Here is a 24,197-nt window from a genome sequence, read left to right on the forward strand (position 1 = left end):
AACACGAAAATAGAAAAATAAGTTAAATCAGAACTTAATAGAAACATTACTTGGATCTCCAATGATGATGATGAACTAGAAGTGAATGAATCATGGAAGGAACTAAAAGAAGAATTATTAAAAATAAATACAGAAATACTGGGTTATAGTACATCTCACAAGCTGAAGGATTGGATGCCTGATGAGATCTTATCCCTTATGGATCAATGCAGACTGCATAAAGATACTACAAAAAATAAAGAGATAGAGGTCAAGATAAAACCCAAAATAAAAGAAGCCAAAGAGAACTGGATGAAAGAAAAATGTAATGAAATTGAAGATCTACAAAAAAAAAAAAAAAACACGATAACTTCAAACTTCATCAAAAAAAATTAAAGAATTTTCAGATTGATTTAAAAATGACATTTTATGCTACTTAGGACTAATGAGGAGAGATAATAAGAACAAGTCTGGACTGAATACATTAATGCACTATTTTCTAATAATAGACAAGACTTAACAAATTCAAGGAATATAGTCATGGATCCACCTATCTTGAAGTCTGAAGTAGTAAAGATGATCAAATTATCAAGAAATGGTAAAACATATGGATCTGATGAACTACCAGCAGAAATTATTAAACTAATCAATGACAGTAATATTGATAAAATTATTCAACAGAATTTATGATAGTGATAAACTACCCTCTGAGTGGATGAACTCAATCTTTGTTGCATTGCCTAAAAAAACCTAATACAAAAACTTGTGATGATTTTAGACTGATTAGCTTAATGAGCCAGACTCTCAAAATATTCCAAAAAATTATTCATAACAGAATATACCAAAAATGTGATGATCTCATTAGTGAAACTCAGATTGGTTTCAGAAATGGCCTAGGAACAAGAGAAGTACTTTTCCCTCACATATCTTAGCACAAAGAGGCAGGGAACAACAAACTGACCTTTATATTTGTTTTATTGATTTTGAAATGGGCTTTTGATAAGGTCCAGCATAATAAACTCATAAACATCTTAAAACAACTAGGGATATTAGGATAATAAGGATGTTAGGATCATTAAAAGCCTCTAATGGGGACCAGACTGCATCTGTCCTAGCAGACAACATCAGGACAAGCAATATCAAAATTGCAAGAGGAGTGAGACAAGGATGTGTACTATCTCCACTTTTGTTTAACGTCTACTCAGAAGTCTTATTTCTCAAGGCCTTAGAAGGATGAAAGGAATGGTCAATTAATACATAACTTACACTATGCAGATGATAATTACAACAAATTTTAATTAGAACTGTTTTAATTACAACAAATATTCAAGATCTTCAACTATTCCTAGAATATCTCAACAAAGAAGGCACAGAAATCGGCCTATAAAATTAACACACACACAAAAAAAAAAAAAACTTATGATAACAAGCAACAACCCATTGATAGCAGCTGACTTAATTCTAAATGGAAACCTAAAATCGAACAAGTGAACAAATTCAAATACCTGGGATACTAACTAAATGAAAGTTCAGACTGTGAAATGGAGATAGATAAGATCAAGAATTGAAATTGCAAGACAGTCTTTATCAACATGAAACCCATTTTATGTAACAATGACTTAAACATTGAAATTCGAGTATGAATGATGAAAACTATGTATGGTCAAGTTTACTATATGGAGTTGAAACACAAATGTTAAAGGCAAATACAATAAAAAAACTGGACGCCTTTGTAAAGTGGATATTTAGAATGATGCTCAAGATCCCATTGACAGAAAAGATGAAGAATGAAGAGGTACTGAGAAGAATAAATAAAAATCGAGAATTAATCAACAATGTGAAAAGAAGAAAAACTGCCTACTTAGGACATCTAATGAGAAACCATAAATATAACATTTTCCAGGTAATACCAGAAGTTAAAATCAATGGAAAGAGAAAATCTGGAAAAAGAAGAAACAAATATCATGGCTAGACAATACAAAAAACTGGACTAAACTGAACACAAGTTCTTAATCAGAGTCACTAAAGACAGAAGTAAATTTGCAAAGGTGGTCGCTGAACTGTGTTAGGAAATAGCACTGAAAGAAGAAAAAGAAGAAAGGGTATTCCAGTCAGCCTGCAAGGTTTTTGCTGTGAACTAGGTTAACTGAATATCCAAGTGCAGCTAATTACTGAAACTTTCTTTCACTACTGAAACCCAAATCAGAGCTTATGTTGATGTGATGATAATGATTTGGGAATGCAGTGGCTTACAATTAGAAGTAATCGCCAATAAAGAACTTTTTAATATTGTGAGTATGCATGAGAGAAGACCATTATTTCATAGCAACATTTAAAATGTTCCACATCTCACCTAAACATTCAAAACAACCTATAATGGTCTTCCTAAATGAGGAAGTTCTAGAAGTAGCCACAGTAAATGGCCACTTTTTTGAGGTAAGCTGCCTCAAAAATATCTTTTGAGGCAGCTTGCATTACTTCTGGTCTAACACCAATCTGCCTGAAGATGCAAGAGTTCTATCTTATATATGAAGTTCACTTCTGGAAGATATAACAGATATGCCAACATCAACCCAAAACGCTACAAACTTCCAGTTCACTACAGTAAGTGGCTTCATCCAGCAAAGAAAATATATATTAAAGAGATGGAAAGTGCTGAAGTGACAAATACCATATATATGTTGACAGGAGTAAACCAGTTGTTCATAGTATATTACAGAGAGTCCATTATACAAGAATGCTGTTTTAGACTGCAATTCCCTCTATTCAAACAACCAAAGTTTATTCATTCACATATCTCCAGAAATTAGAACTCAACACCTCTCATCCAAAGACTGCAACAATTTACAGTGACAGTATAAGCACTACTGATGGCATAAAAAACTAGAACAACCACCTAGTGTTAATAGAGCAAACACGAAATCTAGTAAGGAATCTCCTAGATGGATGAGAAATTAAGTTCTGCTGGGTGAGAGTGCATACTGGGGTAAAAGGAAATGAGAGAGACAATCAGCTAGCTAAAGGAGCGCTATAGACCAATGGTTAGAAATAAGCCCCAAAAGCAGCCATAAAAACACTGGCAGAAGAAATAAGCCTAAGCTTTTGGAAGAAGAATGGACAATATCTAAAAACAGATCAACAACAAAAGAATGTGCAAAGTATCAGAAGCAGACTCTGGCTGAAAATAGATGCCATCTCTTCAGGTTTTACCATGCTACTAACAGGACATGGGAAATTAAGACATCTAAATAGATTCCATACTCCAGAATCGCCGTTTTGTATTTGTTGTCTACACCTTCAACAGACTGTCAATCTCTTACTCTATGACTGTCAGCTACTGGACTCCATCTGGATGCCACTAATACAACACACCATCATTTGAGGAGGCGAATGATGAGTGCCAAAACAGAGACTTATCCACAAGTATTACTCAAAATCATTTAATTCTGCCAATAGAATCAACTTCCAATTGCTGTAATGTAATACAAACTACTCATAATATTTGGATTATATAGTGTAAAATATGTAAAATATGTAAATATAAAAATTAAATATTAATCAGTTATTTAGAATCTACATGTAATATATGCATTGGAACATGCAGGAAATAAATTACCTCCTGATAGGGGTTACTATTGGATGGAAGCAGCATGCACATACACCAAACTAGACTCTCCCTGCTTTTCAAAAACAAATCCATAACATCTAGTACTATGTTGAGTAATTTCAATACATAAATGAAAAACTGTTACGATGTCAGAGATTTTGGATACTTTTTTCAGTTTCATTATCCACACCTGCATCATTAGCATTCACTCAAACAGTTAAATATATACCTATACATCACAGTAAAGTTAATGACAATATACATCAGAAAAAGAAATCATGCAGGTCACTGTTTTTAGACAGTAAACACTCTTAATTAGCTATTTGTTAGGAATGCTCAATGTCTGTTTTATGTCATATGAGATAAAAAATATGGTCTGCTCAAATTATATTTTTGACTTCAGATTACAGTGAAATATTTGGCTGTGAGATTATTCTCACAGCCAAATATTTCTGGCTGAGAATAATCTGGGTTTCCACAACATAATTCTTTAATCAGTTCAGGTTAATCTTGCCCAAAACCATCACTACAAAAAAAAAACAAACACACACACACACACACAATATATATATATATATATATATATCATACAGATTTTGCATATATGCAGTGCACTGAATAACTGTTAGATAACTCATTTATTGACGATGCTTGTTTGCATTTATTGATTATGAATGTAATATATAGTTTCCATCCAGTATATATACAGAAGCAGAATCCACTATTTGAAAACAAAACATTGCATCTAACTTAGTCATGATTATAACTAAATTATTACTTTGACTTTATTATTGTTTGAATGCAATAATAAAGTCGTTCATCCTCCATTTCATCAAAAACCTTCATGATCATCATCACCATCATCCATGTCTTAGTTCTCCAAAAAAAAGTGTGTTATGGCACTTCAAGAAAAAATTCACTATTATCATAAGTGGGTTAAAACAAAAACTCTGGCCTACGCACTCAACCTATATTTCAGTTTGCAAACGATATATTACAGAAACCATATTTTTTATGTTTGTCCATACTAGAAAGCTAAGTGAAAAAATCATAAAGTACTATTTACATAAGAACAATCTACTTCTATAGCACTTACATGTTAAAAGAAATATTACAAAAAGTATTTTCTTGTTTTAATAGATTTATCCACAAAAGAAAAAAAAAAATATGTGCCCATGAATTGTTTTCACAGAAAGAAATACACTCATTATACTATTTCTTTATATACAATTTTTTAAAACAAGACTAGCTTTTTTGAACCTATTATAAAAAATGAAATGTAAGAAATAATTTAAAAAAATCCCATTTCATAAGTATTGCTATGTTTCTTACAGTGACTTCTTACAGAATAGTAGAGAAGATAGACAGACTACATCCAATCTGAAGTTGGGTGAAATCTGATGAAACTGCAGACCTACTTATATGCAATCCCATTCCTCTTCTTAAATGCTCTGGCCAACCTAAATTAGAAGAAACTTCAATTCCACCTGTATTCAGTAAGCATTCTACTTTCTCTCCTCCCTCACAAATGTAAAAATAGAACACTGCTTATTTAAACCAGACAAGTAATTAAGTAAATCCTCATATTTTGCTGTTTGCAATGTATTAGGTTCTTGTTCATATTTGCTTTTGATATTTCCAAGGCAATTGATCAAATCTGGAATCAAGCCCTTCTCCTCAACCTTCCTCTCTATCAATGACGTGATACACGGAATCTGTGCTCCCAAGCTTTTCCTCTGATAATACATTAATGACCTCCCTAACCTCAAAATCTCATCCATAGTTTTGCTGATAACAATACAGTCCATTCCTTCCTCAATGGAGAAACCTTGTAGTACTTAAATAATTAATGCCTCAAGATCATCATTACCAATGTCTTAAATACACTAACCTCCTCATCAATTCTGAAGTCGAAAAATTTAGTGAATTTCAATATTATCAATACACAATACTATCTTATTTCTTAGAAAGCACATACTCCACTTTCATTTACTTTTGATAATGTTCTGATCTCCAGCAAGATGAACTTTCTCTTTTTTTTTTTTGGGTTAACTTTCACTTCCTAAGATGAATACACAGTGGTATATTTAGATTTTGTAAAGATTACCACAAGATAAGTTAATAGTCAAATTAGAGTAGATGGGATTGGATATTACAAGAGTGGTCTGAAACGTTCTTGGCCTAACAATGAAAAAAACGAATTTATAATTTCAAAATTATTTTTATTTTTCAACATAATCTCCCTGAAGACTAATACATTTATTCCAGTGCCATTATCCTGTTCCTGTAGTGGCTCTCAGTAAGATTGGCAAAATACCCATCTACAGCTGCAATCACCTCATGATTCGAAGAAAAACGCTGACCAGTGAGGAAGAGTTTTAGTTTTGGGAAGAGATAGAAGTCAGACGGAGTCAAATCTAGGGAATAGGGTGGATATTCCAACAATTCATAGTGCAGATCCCTTAATTTTCCCATTGCCAAAACACCTTTGTGGGCAGATGCATTGTCCTGATGAAAGATGATTTTTTCTTCTGCAAACCAGGTCTTTTCTCACAAATGTTTCATCTAGTCTAGTCTAGTTAAAAGATCGGAATAATATTCCCCAGTTATTGTTTTACCCTTTTCAAGATAATTAATAAATAAAATGCCTTTAGCATCCCAAAACACCGATGCCACGACCTTTCCTGCTTATGGAATCAACTTTGTCTTCTTTGGCACTGAACAACCAGCTTCTGTCCACTATTTTGACTGCTGTTTGGATTCTGGTGTGTAATGGTGAATCCAAGTTTCATCCATAGTAATAAATCAACAACACACAAAATCAGTTTTATTTTTGTTCAAACACTCCAAGCACTGTTCAGAGATTTTCATGCGAGTGTGCATTTGATTTGCTCACAGCAGATCAAACACGATCAAGCAGAGCAATTCTTCATGCAAAACATATCCTACAAGTTCTTTTGAAATGCCCATAGTCTCAGCAATTTCACGCATTTTGACATGCCGGTCATCCAATACCATATCGTGCACTTGATCAATGATTTCTGGTGTTGCTACGCTTTTTGGACGTCCTTCACGTGGATCATCTTCAAGGCTGGTACAGCCATGTTTAAACTCGGCAGCCCGTTTTTTAATTGTCGAAAACGAAGGAGAAGAGTGCCCATAAACTTTTATGAACTTCGAATGAATTTCTATTGGCATTAAACCTTCTTTTTACAAAGAATTTTATAACTGCACGATACTCAATTTTATCCATTTGATACAGACAACACTTTTGCTTCAGACAGCTGTATAAAACAAACTACTTGATAGAATGACTTACAATTTCACATGGATACTTATGAGAGATGTACCAACTTAAAAAAAAAAAAATTTGCCAATAGTGTTCCAATCTATGGTTGAGGTCAAGAACCTTTTTCAGACCACCCTTGTATACTAGTACTGTGGGTGAGCTGAGATACATATAGCCCCCAACACACACGCACAAAGGCGTGTTAAAAAAAGACTGAACTTTTGCTCTAAAGACTATTTCTCATTTTACAACATTTTAAACACTGTCTCTCCCCCCCCCCCCTGCAAAGCAGTCCCCCTCTACTGGCGATACACCGTTCCTAACATTTTTTCCATTGTTGGAATGCTTCCTGGAAAACACACTTTCTGTAATGGCATGCAGTTCTCTTATCGCATTTTGCTGAATCCCCTCTATGGTTTGGAAACGACGTCCATTCAAAGTGATTTTAAGTTTGGGAAACAGGAAAAAGTTTGCTGAGGCACAAAGGATGTCTGATGTTGTTTTGCCATATAACTGCAGATGAGGAGCGACATCGAACATCCAAGTCTAGTTTTCCCACAATTCAGGCCTCTTCCTGCCACAGCATCCCTCAAACGCGTTAAAACTTTCTGGTACACTCTTTGTTTACCATCTGACCACGTGATACAAATTCATAATGGACAATGCCTTTCCAATCAAAAAACACAACCAACATAACCTTGATCTTTGACAGACTCATCCATTGACGCTTAAAACATTCATACCACTGCGTTCGCCTCATGCAGCCCTCCCTGTATGCTTGGTTAAGCATACATTTTAGCAAGTTTACAGCAAAATTTCACACACACACATGCTCTTCTTCAAGCTCTTGCATTTTCACTTTGTCACTAATCTGACGAACAGCTTGTGCACGTGCTCACTTCAGTGATGCAACTCGATGACTAATGCTCATAGCAGAATGGGGCAAATGGCAGTTTGTTATCAAAACCTGCTGCTAGGTGCACTCAGTAGTCACAGCATGCTCTCTGTGCCAGTTGACATGCTATTTAAAAAGTTTAGTCTTTTTTTTTTTAACACACCTTGTATACAAGAATATATACAGGATTAGAAAAATTTTGTGCAGGTTCACCAGTCAGGCAAATATCTCACTCATCAGATGTTAGCCTAGGTGTACTCTACAACAGTCACCTATTATACCCCAGTCACATATTTACTCCTGGTTAATTCTATAGCTAAATTTTAATCCATATAACTACCAGTTTTAAAAGACCATTTATTTATTTATTTTTACCAATAACACCATTTTTCATTACGCATTTGCTCCTAACATTATAAGGTACATCTTGAATGACTTTTATGAAAAAATAATTTACAATTTTTTTCACTGCTATTATAAACAAACATTGAAAACATTCGGTATCATAAAATAACTCAATAAATAAAACATAAGAGTTTTATTTTATTCAGATTTTACCCTCTACACACATGGGTGCATTTCTCAATTCTGACTGGCTCCAAAAAATTGTTTGTTGGATGGACAGGGCCAGTCATATGACACAGCAGCAACCCAGAAAATAATTGAAAAACATTTAGGAATCAATATAATAAAATATTATGGAATAAATACTTCTTTCTCAACTTTCCAAGTTTTAATATCCACTTTTTATGGTCAAATTTTGCTTATTCCATCACTGGGTAAGAAACATGTTAACTACTCTGGTTGGCCAAGTGGTTACCTTATCCGCTCCCTAGCCAAAAGGCTGCGGGTTCGAATCCCACTGTGGGCATGGATGTTTGTGATTGTCTGTGAAAATACTAGTCGTGGTGGTGGGCAGCAGATGGCATTGGTGTAGATGATGATAGTTGCGGTTCGCTGGAGTTAGTGAATTGAGTGGTGGAGATGGAGAGTTGTAGAGTAGGTGCTCTCCCTCGATGAGTCTTTGGACTCCTTGGAGGTGTCATGTAATAGTAATAATAATAATAATAATAATTATAATAATAATCTGCATATCCAGTTTGGTTTGTCATTGCATGGTTAACTGGTTACCTCCCAGTATATATGTGTAGTGTGCTCTCGAAAGATAAAATGATGCACGTGTATCCTATCTTCTCAGTGGTCATATTCCATAATGGCAAAATCATTGTTAAGGTTAACATACAAAAAACTATTTACAGCATAAAAAATGAAACAGAATCACATCAGGATTAAGTAACAAGATTTACTTGTCAACTAAAATTTCAATCATCACAGACCAGCAGACAAGTGCATTTTTCAAGCCTCCCTCCTTCACTCACTCACTCACACACACACACACAAATTCAATACCGGCCTTATCAGGTAACTTATAAGCCCACACTATTTATTTATTTTATTCTAATTATTTTTATGTAACTCCCACCCATGAAATTCATAATAGCACTTCATGGTATATAAGCAACACCAAGGGGGGAAAATATTCCGGTGGTTTTCTACCCAGCATCTTCAGAACACAAATTATAATGGTGACAAGCATACAGGCTCTCAATTAAATCATTAGAAACAACTCAAACTGTAACTGAAATAAAACTAATGTCCTAACATGGGCCAGATAACCATAGTTAATTTAGAAAAGTCAGGCTATATGCTGTCAGAATAACTGTCTCTCAGATCTTTTACAAATCAATGCAACCATGCATGACATGTTGAGGATGGAGGAGTGCTTCATAGCCAAATAGTGAGTTTTGTAGTCAAAACGTTAGTCAATAAATTAACTTATTTTTAACTCTCTTCATGCTGTTTATCTGCAAAACACTATTATGAATAATGAACAACACCTAAGCCTTTCTATACAAATCACTAACTCAGAAAGGGAACATAAATTTTTGCCAGCATTACAGGAATAACCAAAAACTATATATAAGTTGATTTGTTGCAAATTTTTCATTTTTTAACTACTTCAATAATTTTTATTGTTCAAATTAAATCAACAGTAAGAGATCTCAATAAAGCCATTTTTGAAAAAAAAAAAAGAAAGGGACTTGTCCTCTTTCCACAGTTAAACTTACGGAACTATTACTGATACTGTGGACTAAGAGATTTTTAAAAAATATTTTATATAATCCAAAAACCCTATCCTAGGACTTTTTGCAAGCTACTTCTAGTGTAAAGGTGAGGGGGGGGGGGATGAGACAGTGGCTTCACACTGCAATGAAATTCATCTCCCACTTGAAGATTCCCAAACATCCATGCCCACGGAGAGGCACTGAACCCACAGCCTGTTGGTTGGACAGTGAGTACACTAGCCACTCGGCCAATCAGGTTGGCATATACGTGATGGCTTATATCACGTATATATCACGTAAATTATAAAAATATCATGACTTCCTGTTGACCTGGATGACTGAATGATTAACATATCCACTTTCCAACCAACAGGTTTGCATCCTTTGCATTCCAACGAAATGGTTTGAATCCTGCCATGGCATGGAGGTATATGATTATCTTTAGGTGACAGATGAATTTCAATGACCAGTGTGAGATCACTGCCTCGCTTATTGGAGAACTAAAGAGGATTAAAAAAAAAAGCTCTATGTGTGTTCTCTAGAGCAGGGTTTCCAGACCAAATAAAATATCAATAAAAAGAATAAATTTAATTGGAAAAAGAACATTAGCCCACCCACAAGTTTACAATCTTTTTTGCTTGGGGAAAAAAAAAATCAAATTCATGTATTCCTTCTAAAACCTATCTCTTCAATCCATAACCAACTAATACTACCTTCTTAGCAAATTATTAATACCCATGGAACTCTACTGCAGGCATTTGATGAAGCCAGGGATTTGAGGATATTGCGTATAAGGAGTTGAAGTCCAGAGGACATATTGCAAAAGTGGCTAAAACAGCTCACAGATTACTTAGTTATTGAAGAAAACCCTGACAAGCAGAGATAATCAGGTCATTATACCTCTTACCTCTTTATAAGGACTTGATGAGATACTACCTTGACTGTGCACTGATCAGGTCACCTGTTTTTCTTGGAGGATGAGGATGGGGTGGAGAAGATTCAGAGGAAAATTTTTCAGTACAGGTCTGATGGGGGAGAGAACTAGGAATCATCCCTGGAAACTGAACAGGAGTGTGATTAGCAAGCATGTGAAGACTATATTTTTGCTTGGAGAGTGGTGAATAAGTGGAATAGGTTGCAAGAGTCAGTTGCGGGTGCCATGTCCATGAATGTGTTCAAAGCAAAGTATGACAGATATTGTGCAAATGTTGGTTAGTGCTTGGTATGTTTTGGGTCTTCCTCAACAAGTCTATGGATCCCCAGGAGTTGTCCATGTTGTAGTAATAATGATAATATTTTAACCAGCAGTTTCTTATGTGAAATATTATTAAAATGTTGCTAAACCAAAATGCACTGCCTCATATCCATTACCACAATCCATTTCTCTTGTGACCTCTTCATAAAGAGTGAGGAATGTTTGCCATAATTAATTACTCTATGTTGCCTAACAAGAATGATGTTCTTGATTATTGATAAAAAATTCCAAGTCATTTTCACACTGACTTCAAAAAGAATAATAAAAACTAACTGGTCTAAATTATCCATTTTATACAATGAACCACCCTTATGAACATAAACTTGAATACTTCAATCAGAAGGAACTATTCCCTAATCAAGTCATTAAGTGAAGATGATCACAGTGATTGATTAATCTTCATGTAGGATATACATCCTCCTCCTGTTTTACATAATTAAATAAATCTTGTTCTCAAATAGCTATTTCTATTTTAACTGACCAATGTTCATATGCATCACAATATACTAATTAATTACTCTATAATCATATCTGGAGCATTCAAAATAATTTCAAAGGAGCTGATAATGCTCAACTCATTTCTATTATCTTTACTTTTTACATATTTATAAAAGCATTCCAAAATCATAATCACATTCATAATCAAGTCCTAATTTACGATCATATTCATATTAAAAATTTAGTTACCAATAATCATACCTTCACAGCTAATCTAATTTTTCAAACTCGCACTCTTTCCATAGCATTTCCTGTCAAATATATGACAAATTCAAGTGGTCTTAGAAGATGACACAGACATGAAGATATGACTTTGGTAGTATGGCTTATTGGTTATTCATAATATTATTTATAAATATCAATATACACTATATATTAATTAGAATAATTTTCATATTAATTAGAATATAAAGTTATAATTAATATTTTCAATATTTGGCAAAGTCAAACTGACATCATCAGGGAACAATGAACAAACTGATATGTGCACAAGAACACTACACAGGGTAAGTATGACTGTTTCACAGATTTGAGCCTCAGCCTTGAATTACCCAAACCTCAACAAATTTGATTGTATGAAACTTCCTCATACCTGGAAAGCACTCATCCTTAGAAATTCAGCCCAGCAGCAGCATGATCACCAATCTGAGCCCACTAGGAGACACAATTTAGGACTTTAGACTTGCCCTTTGTTATTCTGTTTCAATCATACTTACCCTATTGTAGCACCTGCATGCACATATCAGTTTGTTCATTGTTTCCTCATGATGGCAATTTGACTTTGCTGAAATACTGCAGACATTAATTAAAAGTTATTCTAATTAATATATAGCATGCATTGTAATTTCCTTAAGTAATATAGTTATGGACAGATGACATAGGAAGTGAGGAGAAATAGATTCCTGCAATGTATACATTGTAGGAAAATATATTTCTAATTTATTTAATGCATAATATAGAAATTCCTGAAGAAATAGTAATCTGTAAGTGCACAGATAAAAATTAACTAATAAAATAATAATGTCTGGGAAAAGTAGAAAATATGAGGAATTGGATTTCTTCTATTAAGAGGTAGAGACCCATTATTAGAAGACAAACTAATAAATAAATGACTAATAATAGCAAAATTTGCAGCAATACCATTCAATACCACAACAATCCGGATTAATTTACCCACTTCAGATAAAGTACTGAAGAAGAAAGTGAGTTATTCAGTAATGATTTAAAAGGAATTAGGAATCGGTACTAAGATTACTGTTTGCACAAATTGTGCATGCACGCACACACACACACAGAGAGAGAGAGAGAGAGAGAAGGATGGGAAAGAGCAATGGATAAACAAAGATAAAAATTAAAGTGGAAAAGAATACTTCAGTTACTTTCAAGTATGTGGATTTGCAAAGAAAATTCAAGCAAATAGATTGAAGTAAATGAACAAAGCAATATCTTAATGAAAAAACAAAAACATTTTGGACATGATACTGATATGAGATGGATGACATCAGTCCAGTAGTACTGAACATTCTAATGATGAATTGGAAGACAGAAACAACAACATGGTTTCTGCACTCAAGAAGGCATGGAGGTAATGGTTCAAAAGAACAGAGAAGCTAAAGAGGTGGATTTTACAAGAAATGTTGAAAAAATTAAATAAAAAAGGAGCATTAAAGATCAGGTGAGATATCTCCCCCATAAAGTGGAAAAAGAGTAGTGACAATAAAGAGCAATGAAATAAAGATGGTAGTTTGAAAGGCATAGTGTCAGAAGAGCAATTTCAAGATATTAACAAATACGATGGTGAATGCAGAACAAGTAAGCCCAAAGCAGAGAAACATAAAAGATGAAAAAGGTGAAGTCATGATGAACATGGAAGAAACAAGAGAGAGAGAGAGAGAGAGAGAGAGAGAGAGAGAGAGAGAGAGCAGTATAAGATGGTGCGCAGTTATAGCACAAAAGTAGATGTGGAAGTCCAAAGGATGATTGATTGATTGATGAAGTGAGGAAAAGACAAAAAAAAAGGGATATACTGATGGATGAGGTTGTAAAGACAACAAGGTGCTTGAAGAACAATAAAAAGTACTGGAAATGATGAAATTGTGGGGGGGAATAGGTGTTTTGATGATGACAGATGAACTATTGCAAAAACAGAAATATTTATGCTCTTTTGTTGACTTGCAAAAAACATTTAACTACATTTATCACATAATATCAATGATAATGCAGATATTGCTGTAAAAAATTATAGAAAATGGAAAGGTTTGGTTTCTGACTATATTTGTATTATTATCCTGTGGTGATCGCCAAGTATATAGCCTTCAGGGTAGTAGCTTAAACCATGTGTTTGTGATTATTAGGTTCCTCTTCCTGGCAGAATTAAATAAGAGTCTCCTCTCTCATCTCTTGTTTCCAGCCCATGTTCGCCAACTATATCCCCACTTCTACCTTTCCCAACTTTAGCATTGAAATCATCTGTGATGTTAATATCATGTTTCTTTGTATTTTTCATTAGTTCTTTTAATTGATCACAAAATTCTTCGATCTCGATATCATTCTTGTCAGCAGTAGGGCATAGACCTGTATCACATTGATATCCAGTGGTTGACCTTTCAGTTTTAATAACATCATCCTGTGAAGGGTAGGTCATGCCTCAGTAACTTGCTCACTTTTTATAATACAGTGACAGCTGAGCTGGATAAAGGTAATGGGTTTACAATAATTAATGCTGGACTTTGCCAAGGCTTTTGGCAAGATACCACATGGAATTCTAATCAATAAACTGCAGCACATGGGAATGGATATGAAGTTGGTGAAGTAGATAAGAGGGTGGTTGATGGAGAGATACTAGACAGTAATTTATTCAGGAGTAGTCTAGTAGAAGGCCTGTGACTATTGGCATGCTGAAGGGCTGTGTTCGTGGGTCACTACTGTTTAATTTGTACATTAAAGGTATAGGAAATGATCTGAGAGGAATTATAAAGTTGTTTGCCAATGATGCAAAACTGGGTACAGCAATGGTCAATAAAGATGATGTTAAAATTATGCAGGATGATTTAAATAGACTAGCAGTATAGGCAAAGGAGAACAAATATCAGTTCAATCTGGCAAAGTGTAAGGTTTTGCATTTTGGTGAAAAGATTACAAGCTGTGTACTACATTGATGGAGATATACTAAAGGAAATTGATGAGGCCAGGGATTTGGGGGTATTAGTGGATAGGGAGTTGAAATTTATAGAGAATATTGCAGAAGTGGCTAAAACAGCTCACTGAATTATTTGGTTACTGAAGTAACCAAGATGTAACCCTGATGACCAGAGATAAGCAGGTTATTGTACCTCTTTAGGCCCTTCGTAAGACTACTGTGCACAGATCTGGTCACCTGGGTTTCTTGGGGGAGGGGGGGGAGTGGATCCAAAGGCAAGTGACCAAGATGGCGGCAGGTTTACGAAATGCATGTTATGAGGATAGGTTGAAGATTTGTGGGTTACAGAAATTGGTTGACAGGTGGAAAAGGAGCAATATGATTGAGACATAAAAACTAAAGCGTTTTTACAAGATTAATACAGAGGAGATTTTTCTGAATAGGTCTGGTGGCGGGAAAACTAGGGACCATCCTTGGAAATTGAGCAAGAGAGAATAGCTAGCAGGGATGTTGGGCTGTTGTGAATGAGCGGAATAGGTTGCCAGTCTGTTGTGGGTGCCTTGACTGTGAATGAGTTCAAAGCAAAGTATTACAGATATTGTGCAAATGTTGAATAGTGCTTGGCATAATGTTTAGGGCCTCCCTTGATGAGTCTGAGGAATCAATGGAGTTGCCTATGTAATAATAATTATTATTATTATTATTATTATTACCATACCCTCCATGGAGCCAGCAGACCCATTATGGGAAGTTCATTTGACTGACAACATATTTATCATACCAAATCTTAAAACCTTACCACTCCCTCCATTAATAATATATTCCAGTAATGTGTTCTGCCCACAATTCTCCACATAAAAAATCTATTCGTCACACCCTTCTTCACCATACTCTTACACAACTTCCAAGGATAGCCTCTAGTTTTCTCACCTACTCTTTTTTTACAATCCCTTCTGGATTAATCTAATAAAATCCCTGACTAACTTAAACATCTCTATCATATCATTTTCTTTTCCTCTTATCCACCAAACTCTGTAATCCACATTTTTTTTAACCTCTCTGCATAACCAACATTCCAGAGCTCTGATATTGTTTTAGTCACTCATCTCTGGAGCCTCTCTAATGTTTCCACATCACAATGAAATCAGGTGACCAAATCTGAGCACAACAGACCAAGTGTGGTCAGACAAGTGTTTTATACAGTAGAAAACCACCTCCTTATCCCTCTATGTTAGTGTGCATCATATTATTATTATTATTATTATTATGACACCTCCAGGGAGTCCAAAGACTCATCGAGGGAGAGTGTGCCAACAGCATCGAGCAATTGACTCCTTCCAACTACTAACCACGCTGAAACTTGCTTAATTTTTGCATGAGTAACAGAGACTCTACCAATCGACCAACCTTTGCTGGCAGAGAGAAAACATTCCCCGGGTGAATACAATGTGCAGTCTTCACAATATGCCCTCTAAACTTCAGTACTATTAACCATCATCAGATCACCACATCCCAGATATGCATATTAATAATGGTGCACAAATAGTATCCCTTTAGAAGGATTTGTAGGACATTATAGGAAGAGTATGGAAGACAGTTAAATTGCCAGGTATATGCAGGCCATTCCAAAAGTAATAACTACAAATGCACAATATTTGGAGTGCTAGTTTAGTATACAGTAGTGTAAGATCAAAGTTTTATTTCTTGTCTTATTGCATACACAATGAACAAGTCATAAGTTTGTTGTAAAACAAGGTGCAGTAATGAAATTTTTGATAAAATATATACGTGTGAAATTCAATACTCATGCAGGGTTTTTATGGTGAAAAAACTAAATGTGAGTGGATATGTTGTCATCACAAAGAACAAGAAAGAGTGATGGATGAGTTGACTAATGACTGATCATGAAATTGGCACCCAAGAAGACACAACTGATTGTTGCTAACATAAGTGGAAAATAGAGCAATCAATAGAAGAAAACTGGTGAACAAGCCAGAGATCACAAACACCAAAGGTGAACAGTGAATCAGCACCAGTCAAGCAAACTTACAGAATTAGACTACAATACAGGTCATGTGCGTTAGCTGTTGCTTATTGCTTCAAGTGTTACCAAAGGGAAAGCAGTATTTATTTGCTGCATGTAAATAGTCTATTTTGTTATTTTGTTTAAGTTGGAATGCAAAATGCTCTTAAGGATTTGTAATTATTTCAAGAGTATTTAAAATTTCTGATATATATATATATATATACACACATACACACATATATAATTTGCATCAAGAGTTTTTATTCTTGAACATTTAAAAACTATGATAAGGATTTTAACCTGATAATTTCAAGAAGTCACATTTTCTGTAATCTCACTTGAAAAAAGAGGAGAATTTGAGTTCCTACAATGAATATTTCAAGGAATTTGTGCATTTGTTTTGGATATTGGAAGTGCTTCGTTCCAAAACGAACAGATTAGGAAGCACACTAGTTTGTTTAAGAGTTTTGGGAATTGTCTTCTTGCAAACAATAAAAGATTAAAAAATTTTCTTGGTTACATCTTTTGAATTTAATGTCCTGATCTGAAAATTCTAAGAAATGTGGAGTGCATGTGCTGATTCTGAGAAGCAACATTTTAGAAGAAAACTAAAGTTAGGTAAGTAATCCTTTCTTTATATTTTTACATGAAAATAAATTAAAGTTCTCTCCAATATGAAACAAATTCCAGTCTTATTCTGAGAGAATTCAATTCAATGAAGTCCACTCTTCCTACTTACGAAATATATTTATTTAGTTGAAATAGTAATTATTAACTACTTTACTGAAAATAAGTTTAATTAAAACAGCCTTAGAGTAAATGAATTTAGGAAGGTTACAACAGGAACTGTGTGAGACAGAGTGGGCATCCTGCAGTGAGCCCAAGGACTCTCCATAGACAGTCTACAGCAAACTTCCAAAAAGTCCTTACCAGAGCCTCATGGGCACAATGCTGTTCTAAAGAAAATTCACTATAACAAATTACCCACTATAATAAACTATTTCTATGGTCTTTATGAGTTTTCCATAGTGAGAGTCAACTATTATTAAAGAGATACTGTAATTTTTATATAAAGAAATGTTTTCTCCTTAGCATTTAGCTTTAATAACAGCAAATCAGAATTATAACTTATAACACTGAAGCAAATAAAATTTCTAAGCAATGGTACAACTCTGTGCTCTTATGAGCAGAGAATTTTGTTGATTAAAAAAACAGAAATCTAAATTCCCTTTACCATATGAGAAAGTTTTTGAAATACAATTAAAAAATAGCAAACTGTTTTAAAGAAAAATCATGAAAATATAAATAAAAGAAATGATTTATATTTAGAAACTTACCTTTTGTTCTTCATTATCATCATCATCATCATTATCATCATCTGAATCATCCTCTTCTTCCTCATCGTCATCATCACTTCCAGATTCTTCGGAACCAGAACCCGATCCAGATTCTTCACTTCCTGAGCCAGAATCATCTTCATTTCCAGACTTTCCAGATCCCTCATCATCATCTTCATCAGATGACTCATCTTCATCATCATCATCATCAGAGCTTTCTGATTCAATATCCTTCTTTATAGTTACCTATATATATATATATATAAATATATATATTTATACAGTACTTTTTATTATTTATTATTAGATCCCATAATTATTATTATGTGCACCTCTATGGTGTCTGAAGACGACTCATCACGGGAGACCTAATCTATCCACACAATCTATCATACCTCTCCTTGAACCCATTAACAGACAAATCACTCACAACCAACCTCAGCAAACCATTCCACTCATTCACATCTCTCCAAGCAAAAAATCTAGTTCTAACCCCCTACTAACCACATCTTTATTCAACTTCCGGGGATGACTCCTTGTTCTGGTCCCTCTAGCCAAGTGCTGAAACATTTCCTCTGCATCTGTCCTATAAAGCCCTTTAAGTAACTTAAATATTTCTATCATCATATCCCCTCTTTTTTTCCTATCAACAAACTTCTGCAATCTGCACACCTTCAATCTATCCTCGTAGGTAACATTCCACAGGTTACTTGCCTCTGAATCCTTTCCACTGCTTCCTCATCCCGAAGAAACACAGGAGACCAGATTTGAGCACAGTAATCCAAAGATAGGTATATCAAGGCCTTATAAAGAGGAATAACAACTTCCTTACCTCTACTTGTCAATGTGTTCTTCAATAGCCAAGTAATCTTATGGGCTATGTCCTCTAAACTTTAACTCTCTGTCTACCACCATCTCTAAATCTCTAGCTTCATCTATTTCCTGGAGTACAGTGCCATCAATGTTATACACAGCTTGTAATTTATTTATCCCAAAATGCATAATTTTACATTTCTCGACATTAAACTGACACCCATTAACTTTTGTCCATACTGACAGTCTATTTAAATTGCCCTGCAAGCTCTCTACATCACCTTGATTAACTATTATTCTACCTAATTTTGCTTCATCAGCAAACAACTGAATATTTCATTTCAGGTTATTTCTTATATTATTTATGTATAAATTAAAAATTAAACAGCAACAGTCCCAACACTGAACCTTGCAGCACACCACTAATCACCTGTTTTCGTCTCGATTCTGCCCCTCCCTTTTCGATATCTGTCCCAGTAGCCACCCTCTTATCCACTTAACCAGTGTCATATCCATCCCCATTTGTTCTAATTTGTGTAACTGCATTCGATGTGGTATTCTGTGAAATGCCTTTGCAAAATCCAGCAAAATTATTGTGTAGTTTCCTTTATCCAACTCATCTGTTACTCTGTAATAAAAAGTTAGTAAATTACTAAGGCATGATGGACCCTTCACAAAGCAGTATACCATATATTTTTATCTACCCATTCTTAAATTCTCTTTTTTAACAATTTTTCTAGTACTTTTACCAACCTGCCTGAGATACTGATTGATCTATAATTTGCTACTGCAGTCTTAGAACCTCCCTTATGCAAAGGAATTATTTTGCACTCTTTCCACTCCCTTGGAATTCTACCAAAGCTGAGACTTTACATTAAATTGCCAGTTCCCATGCACATTCCTGCAAAACCCGAGATGATATATATCCCACCTAATCCTACATCTGTATTTATTTACAGTGAAATTTTGCAATATCCTAAGAACTTCCAATTCATGCACCTCTGTTCCCACATTAGTGTCTGTCAAAGTGGTCATTCAGTAACTGAACAATTTTATCTGCTTCTGTCTCCTCATGACCATCATCACTCATTAAGGTAAATCTTCCACAGTCATTCTTCTTCTTACTTGCCACATAACAAAAGAACTCTTTGGGATTTCCTTTGGCCTGCTTGGCTAGATTTTTCTCATAATCTGATTTTGCCTTCCTTGCCATGCTGGTCACCTTTCTCTTTAATATACCCTCCACAGCATTATCTTCTTATAGTTCATGCTTGATGATATTACTCATCCATCAAACTCCTATCTGATTAACCCTCCTTACCCTAGGTATACAATTTAATACTGATTCCTCTAGATGACCCTTAACTATATCCCATGCACTAATGACATCCTTACCCAGCAGTGTCTTATGCCATCATACAGATTTAAGCTTCTTCCTAAAGCAAGTCATAATCTCCTGCTTTGTAGTTCCACAAATACCCTTTCTTAATAGAATATTCCTCATATTTTACAATTTCATTGTCCGCGCGGTTAGTCTAGTGGCTATGCACTTTGCAACCATATTCCTGGGGAAGGAGTGTCCTAGGTTCGATTCCCGTCGGTGACGTGAGGAGCTGAAGGATCTTCCTCAGCCATAGCCAAGTTAGCCAGTCTTGGGCATGGACAGCTGGGTTTTTTCCCCAGTTTATTCTGGGGTTTTTCATCCTGCAAAGCAGGCAAACTGGCCTTGAGAACCCAACACTACAGGCCATAGGATACACCGGGGCATAAGGCTGACCACCTTATCCTGTAAACGGAGTGAGGTCCGATGATCAATGGACCCTCGACACCGCAAGGTAAAAGAGGGTATAAGGAAGATGAGATGATGATGATTTTACAATTTCCAAAGTCAAGACTGCACAGTCACTTTCACCAATTGGAGGTAACGTTGCCACCTTGGTAATGGATAGCTCTTCTGATCCTATGGCCAAATGCATGGTAACAATTAAATAAGTAGTCAAGTTGCATTATAACCATCGAATTAACTTGAATATAAACTGGATATAATTTATAAATAAGCTTAAACACTACAGGAGAGCACGAGATCATAAACGAGGAAGTACACCTTCATTATGTATACTCAGATGACATGTACATCATAAACTAGGGTGAGATTCTAGTTTTAACCATTGAGAATACACATTCAATGTAGTCAGGGCAATGAGCAAGCATTAACGATTACTAAATTCCATGTAGAGATCTTTATAATTATATTCTAGTATGTAATGTTCAATTAAAACGCAATTCACCTGATGATTATAAACATGCCACTCTTAATAATATCAGTTAGGAGATTATTGGGAGTGACTGGATAGACAGATTATGAGATGCTAAGGCAATTAATGTGAAGTCATTAACCTCTATGTACAAGTAGCCCTGTCATGAAGAGATTTTGTGCACAAACTTTATTTGCTCACACTTGGATAAAGCATTAAATTAAGAATATAATTTCTTGGCATCTTTAATTTTTTTGCCTTGAAGTTAGTTTCTAAAAAGTGGTCACTTTTATTCAAAATAAGCTTTCCCAAACTACTGGTTGCATCTTAAAAAGTGGAATGCTTTTTTTTTTTTTTTTACAAATACGAGAAAAGATGATTTTTAGTGGGTAAAAATAAAAACTGATGGTACTGATGAATAAAAAAGAGATGGAATCTCTGTACAAAAAATAATATCAGTCTGTTCATTTCTATTGAGGATACAATGTAGTAAGTTTCTGCTATATCCATATATCCATTTATTTATTCTGACAAGCTAGAAAAAGGTTCTGCCTTCAGGAAACGAAAAGGAATTATAGTAAGAATATTTTACAGATTTATATATAAAAAAAAGAATTCGTGAAATCTTGCTTCACTGTCCAAATCTAAAAACAGAAAATAGTCACATTTCTGGGACAAATTTCTTTTTCACACATTTCATAGTTGATAGTTTTTTTTTTAATTAATAATTTATCTCTTGTTTCATTTTATACATGTTATTATTATTATTACCCAAGACCTCATGGAGTCAAAGACTCATCTGGGAGGTCCTTTTATCACACACACAGCTCATCATACCATGCTTCGAACACATTCAAACTCCATGCAGACAGCACACTCTCAGGCAATGCATTCCAATCATTTACAACTCTGCACGGAAAAAACCTGCCTCTCATTCCCCTACTCACACCTTCTTTATACAGTTTCCAGGGATGACCTCTGGTACTCCCCTGATCTCCCACTATTTTCTCTAGAACTTCTCCAGCATTGATCCTATAAACAACCCCTTACCAACTTGTAGTTCTCTATCATATCTCACCTCTTCCCCCTATCCATCAGACTCTGCAAGTTGCACCTTCTCAGTCTTTCCTCATACTCGACATTCCAGAGGTCAGAAACAACCTTAGTCAGTCGCCTTTGGACACTTTCAACATCTCTTCATCCTTCTGAAAACCAGGTGACCAAATCTGGGCACAATAGTCCATGTGTGGCCTAATGAAAGCCTTACCCAATGGAACAAGAATCTCCCTACTTCTACACGTCAGTGTCCTCTGCATCATTCCCAGAAGCCTTTGTGTTGTCGTCACAATTTTGGCTATGTATTCCCTAAATTTCAGATCCTTATCGATCACCCCCAGATCACTTATTTCTTCCACCTCCAACAATGTATCCTCACCAAGCATAAATTCTGCATCCCATCTTTGTTTTCCAAATTTTAAAACCTTACATTTTGCAACATTGAACTCACATCCCCATTTCATGGTTCGTCCCAACTTTGCATCATCTACAAACAACTAAATATTTCCATTCAAATCTTCACCTATATCATTAACATACAAGGTTAAACAGTAATGGCCCTAAAACAGATCCCTGAGGCACTCTGCTAGTGACTTTCTTTTTCCTTGACATCGCACCCCCATACACAACTTGTTGATACCTATCAGACAGCCAATCTCTAATCCAATGCACCAATCTAATATCCAACCCCCATCTGCTCCAGTTTGACTATCAACTTATCATGAGGTACTTTATCAAAAGCCTTTGCGAAATCCAAGTATATTACTGTGTATCCTTCTCCTCTGTCCAAGGAAGCAGTCACTTTATTGTAATAAGTAAGTAGATTATTAAAACATGACCTCCCTTCAGCAAATCCATGCTGTCCATCAAAGATGATACCATTGTTGCGAACCCAACTCTGGATCCTAGTTCTCACAAGCTTCTCCAACAACTTAACCACAACACCTAACACACAGATAGGCCTATAGTTTAATGCTTGAGTTCGATCACCTCCTTTATGAAGTGGCACAATCTTGCCCTCCTTCCACTCCCTAGGGACCTGACCGAGTGCAAGACTTGTATTAAAAAAATATGTCAAGACAGGTGTCAACTCCCTGGCACATTCCTTCAGAATGCGTGGTGATATATTATCAAGTCCCACAGCCTTATTAACATCTAGTTTACTCAACTCCCCCATACACCTCTTGCTCATTTACAGTCAGTCTCTCCTCCCCATCATCTACTGCTCTCAATCTCTCCATGAAGTCACATTCACAAGAGTGAAAGACCTGTATGAACTGCTCATTAAGTATCTCCACCACACATTCTGCAACAGCTGTCTTTATACCATTTTCTCCAATCAATGTCATCCTTCTATAATTATTCTTTCTTTTGCTGGCTGCATATCGAAAGAATTCCTTAGGATTCTTTTTTGGCTTCATTAGCCAACTGCTGTTCATACCTCGCTTTAGCTACCCTCACCAACCAAGTCACCCTCCTTGCTTGGTCTTTGTAGACCTCATGGAATTGGTTATTTCCACTTCTTTCTCTGTATCGCATGCTTAATCTCTTTATTCATCCATCTCACACCCACCTTATTTAACATTCTCACCCTTGGAATACATTTAGACATTGCATCTACTAAATAGTTTTTGAAAATCCCCAAGCTGCATTGATCTCTTTTCCAGCTAACTCCTCATTCCATGTTACACCCGTAAGCTGTCTCCTGAGCTCTCCATAATTCCCCCCCCGTTGTTCCACATATACCCTTTTCTCACAGAGGTCCTCACACTGCTGGCAACCACCCAGGTAATCGTCTCATTTTCACTCTCACCAATTGGTGGTTGATTTGACACTCCATTTATAATTACGTCCTCTGGTGAGATGACCAAATCCAAGACCTTCAATCCTCGTGTGCCCTCTGTTACATAATGCCTGAGATA

General features: G+C 35.3%; 1 protein-coding gene across 4 annotated transcripts in view; it reads right to left on the reverse strand.

The window, feature by feature from the left end:
- LOC150107481 (nucleolar transcription factor 1-A-like) overlaps positions 1-24,197 on the reverse strand; it is a 554,391-nt gene that overhangs the window by 87,235 nt on the left and 442,959 nt on the right. For all 4 annotated transcript variants that reach the window (XM_090391894.1, XM_090391895.1, XM_090391896.1 and 1 more), the window contains exon 16: positions 18,152-18,397. In XM_090391894.1, coding sequence (XP_090248020.1) covers positions 18,152-18,397 — 246 coding nt within the window. The remainder of the gene's footprint in view (positions 1-18,151; positions 18,398-24,197) is intronic.

Source organism: Typopeltis vanoorti, chromosome 4 (assembly GCF_054136105.1).
Source record: "Typopeltis vanoorti isolate ZY-2024b chromosome 4, IOZ_Tvanoo_1.0, whole genome shotgun sequence".
In the NCBI taxonomy this organism is placed as follows: domain Eukaryota; kingdom Metazoa; phylum Arthropoda; class Arachnida; order Uropygi; family Thelyphonidae; genus Typopeltis; species Typopeltis vanoorti.